At 37.3% G+C, this 9,982-nt stretch overlaps 1 protein-coding gene across 1 annotated transcript; it reads left to right on the top strand.

Annotated features, from left to right (window-relative positions):
- Positions 1-838: 838 nt before the first annotated feature.
- CG43120 (uncharacterized protein) lies at positions 839-2,225 on the top strand. The gene is made up of 3 exons (NM_001259825.2): positions 839-907; positions 976-1,393; positions 1,443-2,225. Exons 1-3 carry the CDS (start codon positions 891-893, stop codon positions 1,866-1,868), a joined length of 861 nt encoding a protein of 286 aa, NP_001246754.1. The 5' UTR covers positions 839-890; the 3' UTR covers positions 1,869-2,225.
- Positions 2,226-9,982: the final 7,757 nt, after the last annotated feature.

Consider the following 9,982-nt stretch of genomic DNA (forward strand, 5'->3'; position numbering starts at 1 on the left):
TTTTAGTATATCTACATGGGGTTTGATGGCCCATTAGGACAACCAGGCGACAGTTTTAATGGGGTTTGATTTAAATTTTATGCGCATTTGTCATTAAATATTATTATTTTGACAGCCAGCTGGTGGAAAATGTCGTAAATAAAAATAACAAGTTGGGAAGTTTTTCAAATAATAATTCCACAACAAGGATTCTTGCAGTTTAACAGAAGCTAAAAGTTTTCATATTCCTAAATATATTTTAATGGATACAACGGAACAAAACGTACAGTATAGTTAAGATCTACGTAAATTAAAATTTAAAATATTAAGGCCTTAATAGTGTGAAAAAAATGTTTGTAATTTAGTTAGAGAGAGGAAAATTCTTATAAACCCATACCTGCACGTGCTGAATTGATTTTATTTGTTCGAGTATCGCACGTTTGTTATCGCTTTTAATACCAATGTTTGTTTCTGTGACTTGTCCAGGAAAGCGCCAAATAAACAGATACCTGCAAAAAAAATAGTGAACCTGTATTAAATAGTAAAACTACAGTAAAACTATAGTAAAAACTTTGTATAAAAAAGTAATCAGACAATCGCGCCGGAAATTGCAAATTGTGGTGTTTCTTTAATATATAAAACATTATTTTTCAAATAAGACGATTTTTTTAATCGTATAAAATACAACTGTAAAGTAATTATGCACTCAACTAAGTACTAAGTAAGCACATACTACGTAAACATATAATTTATTTATCCCTTTTTATGGCGTTAGTATTGAACTGACTGCAGCTGTAAATTTTACAGCGACGAGCTTTGTTCGACTTCTCAATAAAGGTTTAGATAGGTTCCGCTCGGCAGTTGTTATTCATCGATTCAATAGAAGGCATTGGCACCATTTAACAGAGAAAATGAGCACCTCACTAAGGTATGTTAGATCAATTTTTTTTTTTTTTAAGCCAAACTGATGTTTGCTACAAACAATCCTATTTTCAGATCCAGCCGAGGAATCAAGCTTATGAAGTCGGGCCATTTCTCAGATGTATGCATTCGCATAGATTGTATTAGCTTCCGGTGCCACAAAATCATCTTAGCCTGTGCTTCTGAGTTTTTTGAGAGATTATTTCAAGAAGATTCGGAGGAATTTTTGTTAGATGGAACAACCCCAGAAGTTTTTCAGATATTTCTTGATTTTATATACGCTCCTAACGATGACCAATTCGGCAATCTTGAACCGGATGTATTGATGTGTCTTCTGAAGTGCGCAAATATGTGGCTCGCTGTGGAAATAGAAGAAAGATGCATCGACATTCTATTAGATCTATCCCCTGACATGGATCCGGATGCCCTTATTGCACTTTTTGCAGTGTCGCATTGTGTGGATCACAAAGTATTAATGGAACAGTCTATTGGAGTATGTATTTACTAAAAACTATATACTATTCTTAAAACATTATATGCAGGTCCTGCAACATATATGGAGAAACGAAATGGACTGTCCATCAACTGTCAGAATGGAAGTCGACTGCTTCGGAGAATATTTTAAAAACACCTCGGGAATGCTTTCTCCGCGTAGGCGCTTTGTCATGGTGGAAAACTGGATAAAAGGCAATGATTTGAATAATAGACCGTGCTCTCAAAAAGATAAAATTAACCAAATTATTAAGAGCATTAACTTTTTGGAAATGTCATTGGAGGACTTTTACAATGGTCCAGGAAAGTCTAACGTTTTGCCCGATTCAGACAAGTTCGAAATAATGTATAAACTTGCCCGTTCAAATAATGAATGGACTGTTATATTGGACGAAAGGGATCGAGATAGGTACTACATAATTGTTTTTGTGAAGAAGAAGTCGACTAAATTTGTGTTTTATTTAAAGTTGATATAATTAACATTTTTTTATTTGTACCTAGTTTTCTAATTAATCCGTCAATTTTTTTTTTAATTTTTAGAAAGCCAAAAATTCTATTATGGGAATTCCATTGGTAATACCTTTTTTTCCTTATCTTAATTTATATTTTTCTACATATTTATGTCTTTACAACTGCGCTTTATCAGCCCATTCTTTACTTAATGATTTGTGTTTCTACGATTGGCTTATCTACTTCCTCTTGATTGACAGTCAATACAATAGAAATAACTTATTTTTAGATTTAATGGGATACTTTAAGTCATTTCCTGCAGTTAAAATTGTACTGAAATCAGACACGTTTTGGAAATATACCACGTTTAATATATCCCCTTCAATTATTGTGAAATATTTATTTCCACTCCCGAGTATCGGAAATTAAGCCCATTTTAATTAGTCTTCTCTCTTTCGCGCCATCTCCCCTTTTATGCCTCTCAAAAAATATGCATTTAATATGTTCGCATTGCAAATTATAATATGCAAATTGATGTTGCCTATATTTAGGTTTTGCCGTTCCCTCCGCTCGAAAGGCCCCTCATTTCCTTGGCCAATTCATATGGAAAGCACGTAATCGAAATGAGCACTGAAAAGGCTACTCCAATACGTTGCCAGCTTAATTACGTTAATGTGAGGGGGGGGCATTGAATAGATTTAATGCCAATTTTAACTAATTACCCCGTATAATTGCATATCACGCGGACGAACGTAATAATACATAATAATTGTGGGGTAATTCGAGCAATAATGCCAGGCGGAAACAAATCAAAAGAGCATAAGAATATGGTTGACGGAAATTACCGCCAAATTCGGAGAGAGTGCATTAACTTATTCCAAGTATATTTTCCGCATCTATATCTGTCAAAGTTTAAAATTGAATATGTCACCGAACCAAAACCACACAAGCACACATTTAGGAAAACTCACACCCTCCTATTTGTATTCTTCTGCCGCCACCAACTTGGCAATTTTCAAGTGACAATTTCCAACACACGCCAACAAACCAAAGCTTCTTTTCTGCACTGTAAAATATTACAACACAATTATAAAAATACATTCCTATGGAAATTGCAGGGAACTATTACTTTTTGGAATTACCTAAGGCAGACTTTGTTTTGATATTATATTTTTTGAACATTATATTAATTCAAAGTCTGAATTAAATGTAATTTAAACATATTTTATTGTGCAGCCCAACGACCCACCAGACTAAAATGCTATGCAATTTCGTCCTTTGATGCGGGTGGCAGCCACACAAAGAACTGTGTTGAGAAGGGTTTAGGAAGGGGTGAACGGAGGATAAGGAGCCAAGTGGGAATGAGGATGGGGAATCGAAAGGAATGTCAGCAGTCGCATATATTTTTTACTTCGATATGTTCAAAATATCTTTAGAAAAGTCCCAACGGTACTTAAATGAATGTCTTCGCAAGTAGTCGCTTGTCACGGGATTTGCGGGAAGCGATGAGCAGCATAAACTGTGACTGAAAATCGAGATTTGATATATTTATTATATTAAGCGTAGGACACTGATTTAGTTATAAAACTCTATAGTATATAAAATTATGGCTTTTATGACGAAAGGACTTGGGCTTATATAATTCTTGATATGGAATATTGATTAAAATCACATCTTCCCACAGAAGTGATTAGTTATCAGTTCCTGGGTGAAATTCGTTGCATTTTATTGTGAGTAACTCAATTTCTCAGTTAGTCCATCACTTTCCCGGACACTTTCATCTTTTCAATGTCGCTGGTAATGATGATGACTGACACTGTCGATGATGATGATTGTGAAATGACGATGATGAATCGATGGCGTGACAAGCCCCTAGCGTCCTTCCCATTCCTCGTAGCAATTTCAATTTTGCCTGATATATAAATAACTTTGAATTTTAAAAAGAAATATTCACCGAATTTGTTTGATATGGGGAACAACACTGGGTAAACATGTCTGTTGTGTTATGTGCATTACATTTGGCTACTGTGGGAGTTGATCGGAAAGAATTTCCTCAAAAAAGTGGAAGCTGATGGCAAAATGAATGGATAAGTTGGTTGAGTTTATTTGGATTGATTTCAGTTTGCCATTTGGGTTTGTATGGATCCATTTGGTATTTGCCTGTTCAAAGGGCACTTATAGATAAACCATTATACGGTTAAGGAGTAAATCAGACGAACTTCGATTTTAAGGGGTTAATGAGTAGCTTACTTGGTGTATATTCGGAAAAGTCACTCATATTTGCTTAATCTTATTAAGTCTTGTCTTAGTCTTCATTTAATTTCATTACTGATTTGTAAACTTATCCTTTAAGTCATTGCTTAAGTATACTCATACCCCAAACGAAACTGAATATGTAAAGCGTTTATCAAAATTGCAGTAAGGAAATCTCTGGCTTTCGGAACTCCATCCCCCATCAACCATCCATCTCTATCGCCTGTCATTAAATTATGCATTTGCGCAATCACTTCCTAAAATATGCAAAGGATGTTCCAGGCGGTGGGCGGGGCAGCAGGACATTCAGCACGTTCCGAGCCTCATTGCGATGTGGCAAGTTTCCGCGAATTTTCTCCCCACCACTTTTCCCCCGGGTAGGAAGTTTTCCAAGGAGCTGGCTGCGCTTGATTTGCGTTCATAGTTTTCATCCCAACCACCCACTTTAAGCCTGGCAGACACACCACCCACTGAAACACCTGCTATAGTGTCCTCGTTGTCATCGCTCACATGCCGGAAGTTGATAAAGTGCCTGGCAAGGCAAAGGAATTCCGCGGCATGTCGTCCCCTCTGCTCGACGCCCTTCGTTTTCCACCTGCCGTGTCTTCATTAAAATATTACTCACATGCAGGCAAAGACGGAAATGCATTAAGGTACCTACTCCTTCCTCGCTATTATCCTTTGTGCGTATGCAACAGTTAAATCCGGCAACCGGTTCAGTAGCAGCATGAACAATCAAAATCCAAGAGCCGGGGGCATATTTGGTTGTATATAACGCCAAATGCTTTTTAGGATTACAAATACGATTCGAATTTTCAGGGTGGAAAAATATATTCCTCACAACAGTTTCATTTAGCTAAGCCAACAAAAAATACAATATCAGATTATTATATATACATTATTATACTACTAATTAATGACTAATAAATAAACCATTGATATCATTGCATCCAGTTTGTGCATCTGGCTGATACAGGTTAATCCCATGTTCTATCTGCAACTGATCCGCTGCTCATAAATCACACATACGCCGCGTTGCACCCAGGCGGTGTTGACAGTTCATTAAATTCAAATGAAAGACAGATCGCGCATTCGATGCGTGCTAAATCTATATTTTTATGTGCTTTTCATTCAGATTTCCTAAATTAATGCGAGGTCTGCGAGCACAGCGATAACGTTAATTATGCCACATAAATCAGGGATTCGGAATGGTGTTACCCCCAGTTTTCAGCTAGATGAATGGATGAAGCCGGCAAAGCGAAAGGAATTTAAAGCCGAACAAATGAAACTTAGCTGAAGTGTGAAAGTATTTAATCGGATGGAAAATAAAACAGAAATGATGTGCATGTGGGTATAAATTACTAGCTAACATCCACATGAATTTAATTATTATTATTATTCTTATCATCGACCGAGCTGGTAGCAGCTGACAATTGAAAACTGCTGGCTCAGACAAGCTTACAATTTTACATTTCCTAACTAATACCGAGCACCATCGCGTATACTCAACCTAATTGATTTCTCAACACAAGTTTCCATCGTTAAGCTTCTTTGGCAACAGGCAAAATTATAATGGGTTGTGGATAGGGGTAGGAAAATGTATGCTCTGATTGCACCCAAATATGTTCAATATAATTGTGGAATAATTTCAATTAAAGTAATGAAACATGCATGCAGGATGGTCCTCCAACAGAGATTCCAAATTCCAGCCTCTTTGTCACTCTGCACCCCGCAAAACTCAATTATGTATGCAATTTGCATTTGCTTCGGTACCAAAAGCACACATAGAAAAAGAAGGAGTAGGTTTGGAAAATGTATCTGTAAATCTGGTGTTAAAGATCATACTTTTATTTTTGTTAAAAAGCTAATGGAGTACTAAAATAACATATTACATAACATTATAGAAATAAAATATATTGTTTTGATAAATCAATATTTTTCACAGGCGACAATTTCGACACTGACATATTATTATTAAAATTTCGAATTAGTTATATTAAAGATGTTTCATTTGCCTCATACATTTTTGTAGGAATTTACAGCTCAGTGGTATGCTCACTGAACGAAAGTGAGAAGAGCTATAAAAAAGTCATAGCCCAAGGCAACGGAGTAGTCTATAAATTTGTTGCAAAACACACACATCTGCAAGTAAACAGATTCACAGACAATGGCAATTGTTATTATTGTTTCTACTGGTGCAGCTACATATTTTAATGCTTTTGTTGCTGCTGCCGAATTTGTTGTCATTTGTCTGCAAGCGTGTTGTTCCGTAAGCGAGCCACTTTTGTTTACTATACATTCTGCATTAATATATGAAATAAAATTACATAAACATTTTGTAAACACTGGGTTTCGTAAATGCAGCACGTTCATATGCCATGTGTTGTTAGGAAATCAAACTAAAGTTACATACAAAATTGTAATGTTAAAACTCGAAGAATACAAATGAAGAAAAACTAGTAGTAGAACTAGTAGAACGAAAATTACAAATTCAAAACATTTTTACGCTGTTAGCACAATCATATGAAATGCCTGGCAATCAAGCCCGATATTTAAGACCAAGGCAATTTGGGACAAAGATTTTATAACTTATCAATAGCCTATTAGCCATACAGAAAGTGGATAAAAATCGCTTTTTCCATAGAGATAAGTCGTTTTAGGCTCCCTTCTCCAGAAGTCCACTTTAAAAGTTCTCGAATGCCAGCTAATTGCCATCAAGTCGAAACATTTCATTGACTGAGAATAAAAAAAGACTGGTGATGCGCTTATCATGTCAATAATTCTAGAAGGACACTTGGCGCAAGCTCTAATTACCAATAGCCCGGGGGGGCGGAAATCATTAAATTGCACTCATATAGTCATCGAATGTTTCCAATGAGCTCGCTTGAGGATTCTCGATTTTAGCATTGTCCGGGACTCTAGCTTTTGTTCATGTTTATGAGTGTATGTGTAGGGATTTCGGAGCCCTGCTCCACTAATTGGCAAGCGAAATTGGTTTACACATCACCCATTCCATCGAAGTGCTCGGCACTTCAAGCTGCTTTGCATTTGGAGTCTGAGAAGGAGATTTATGTGTTCTGGTGTGGAGTTTGGGGGTCAGCCGACGGTCTTTGAGTTCCCTACTGATGTTTGCCACCCTGTTTACAAGGCCCCTTTGAAGGCGGATAGCGGGAATCTGGTCACAGGGCAAACAGTTTGGGGCTAAACTTAAGCAGCTTGTGAGGGCACATACAAGGGTTAATGGGTTCGGTTGGAAAATGTCCCGGTATGAGTGAGAGTGGAACTTGGGTCACTTTTATATAGACATTTAACCTGATAGATAGGATTCCCAAGGCTTCCATCAAAATCTAAATCTATCAAATTGTGATTATATTTTATATTACTATTATCTATATATTATTTTTAAAGAAAAATGGTTTGTGAATAAACATCTTAAATCGATACATACATACATATATAAACAATACAGATTCCTGTATGTGCATAAGAGCTCCTTTCTAAATATGAATTAAAGTGCAACAAAACGGACTAAGGTAATGGTCACCATCTATCAAAAGCATAAAGGAACCATCGCAATCTAACGCAATCCGTGCGATTTCCTGGCGGTTGAACTAGCGGAATTTATCAATTTAAACGGGTTCCTTCATCCGACCGCATTACAAAGCCATTTTGAAGGCTTTGGCGCGGCGCTTAATCAACGAGGTCCTGGCAAAAAGGACATCCCAGCTAGCTGTCTCTCCGGCGGACTGCAATCCGTAACCCAATCCCAGAGGCGCAGTTTAGCCAGCGAGTTTCCGTTTTGAGCGCCGTAATAAATTTCTAGCCAGCGACTTGACTTCAAAGGGGGCTGCAGCTAAAAGGGGGGCTGATTCCCGGCGCGGCACCCACTTTCTCCACCTTCCGTGATTCCTTTCTCTGGCAGCTCAGCCGGGTTCTTCTTCCTGGTTGCCGTCGCTTTGTTCCGCTTGATTTACGCTAACAAGACATGAACGAATGGACACGGAGACAGATGTACAGTGGCGGTGGTCAGGGTCTAAAAAGGGGGGTAGATGGGAAAAAACAGAGGCGTAATGGTAAGCAGGGGGAGCAGATGAAGGAGACACCCGGAGACATTTTAAATGTGGCGCAAAAGAACGATTACAGGTTGCCATCGTCCGATGGATGCACTCAACCCACACAAAAAACCGCAAAACCGCAAGAGTGAGAGGCACCACACGAGCGTAACACTGAAAGAAATATTTCAATTAATTAAATCACTTTTTTACGAATTTGAATAACAGTGTTTAAATTTGGATACAAATTTTGTCTTTAAGAAAAAAGCAACACGGGCAACGGACAGCACATAATAAAAATATTCATACATACAGTATATTTCCCTTACGTGTAAAAGACTCCTGGCAAAAGTGCAGCCAATAGGGGAAAGTGGAAGTTGGGTGGAGTAAGCGTTGCCAATTCAGGCGAAAAGTTGGCGCACTTTTCTATTTCCGACCAAAAAAGAGGAAAAGACGTGCCCACGAAGATAGAAAAGATAGATAAGCTGGAAAGGGGACAGGGGAAATCTGTAGAAAGAAATGGTGGAAAGGGGTGCCAAGGGCAATATCAGCAAAGAAAGAATTTTCAGGAAATTACAGGAAAATGAAATAAATGAAGATGGATACGCAATTTGAATAGCATTGAAATTGGTCCTCTGTGGTTGACAGGCAGTCCTCGTTTGCAAAGAGACTAGAATTATAAGCAAAAAAAAAGGGACAAGCTATCGGTAACCAGTGAATAGCATATTTAATGATACAGACAAAAACTTTTATCAAGTTTTCTACTCTAATTGAGTCGAAATTGAAGTGCCAGCTGGTACCAAAGTGTGAGAGAAGGTGGTGTGAACTGATAAAAATATTGTGGTGCAAAGACAGATGAGAACTCTGGTGGCCATTGTGACAAAATTAAAATTCCTTTCTGGGGCCTATCAAACATTTTTAAAAGGGATTTTTAGCAGCTGAAATAAAATATATAACTCTTACAATAGTTTTTTTTTTTGGCTTTGATTAACACTCTGAAGGCTTTTTAACTGTTCCCATTACAACTTTCGCGCACTTTTCTGCTGAAAATGTTAAACATGACAATGAAATGTTGTACTCGACACAAACCGAATTCTGTGCAAATTGCAATGAATTTTGTCAAATTTTAATAAACTACTTTAGGTCTTTACCGCCACGAAAAATCCCACTGCCCGCTGACCGGCAATATGACTAATTGGGTAAACAGGAGCTACCAATATTTTGCGAATAATTAGCAAACATTTTGGCTCCATACCAACGGGTGGAAACTATTGTGCAACTTCTATTTTTGCCCCTCTCAACCTTTTATGGCAACCACAATTTTCCTGGCAACGTCAATAAAGCTATCCTTTCCCCACCCCCTGTTTTGCCTGATAGATGAAGCTCCATATCTGTCTGACTGTAATATAATTTTAATATTTTTTAATTGCATTTATTTCCGCAGAAACTGAGAGAGGGATAAATTCTACATTTTCGGACTGCAGCGTTAATTTAATTAAGTGCTTATTAGCCGGGCAAAGCCCACAGCCCCCATCGAAACCACTTTTTGTTTGCTTGATGGAGGGGAGATTTTTGAAAGGGATTCAGGGAATTAGAATGTTTACAGGCCAGATGGTTTATATATTATCTAGCTCTATGCATAATTGGTAATCCAACATATGTATGTATGCCACTTCAATCACTCGAGTGAAGTCTGCTGTGATAATTTAATTAGCGCACTTGTTAATTTATTGAATTTGGATTAAATAATTTTACAAATATTTAACAACAACGTTTATCCGTAAGTTTAAACTTAAAACTAAAGAAAAGAATATATTTACAATGTTAAGTTTAAG

Source organism: Drosophila melanogaster, chromosome 3L (assembly GCF_000001215.4).
Source record: "Drosophila melanogaster chromosome 3L".
In the NCBI taxonomy this organism is placed as follows: domain Eukaryota; kingdom Metazoa; phylum Arthropoda; class Insecta; order Diptera; family Drosophilidae; genus Drosophila; species Drosophila melanogaster.

What these genes read in the sequence shown, in the direction of transcription:
- CG43120 (NM_001259825.2), top strand. An exon ending in TAATGGAACAGTCTATTGGA is followed by an intron (nt 1,394 to 1,442) that starts GTATGTATTTAC and finishes CATTATATGCAG; the next exon opens with GTCCTGCAACATATATGGAG.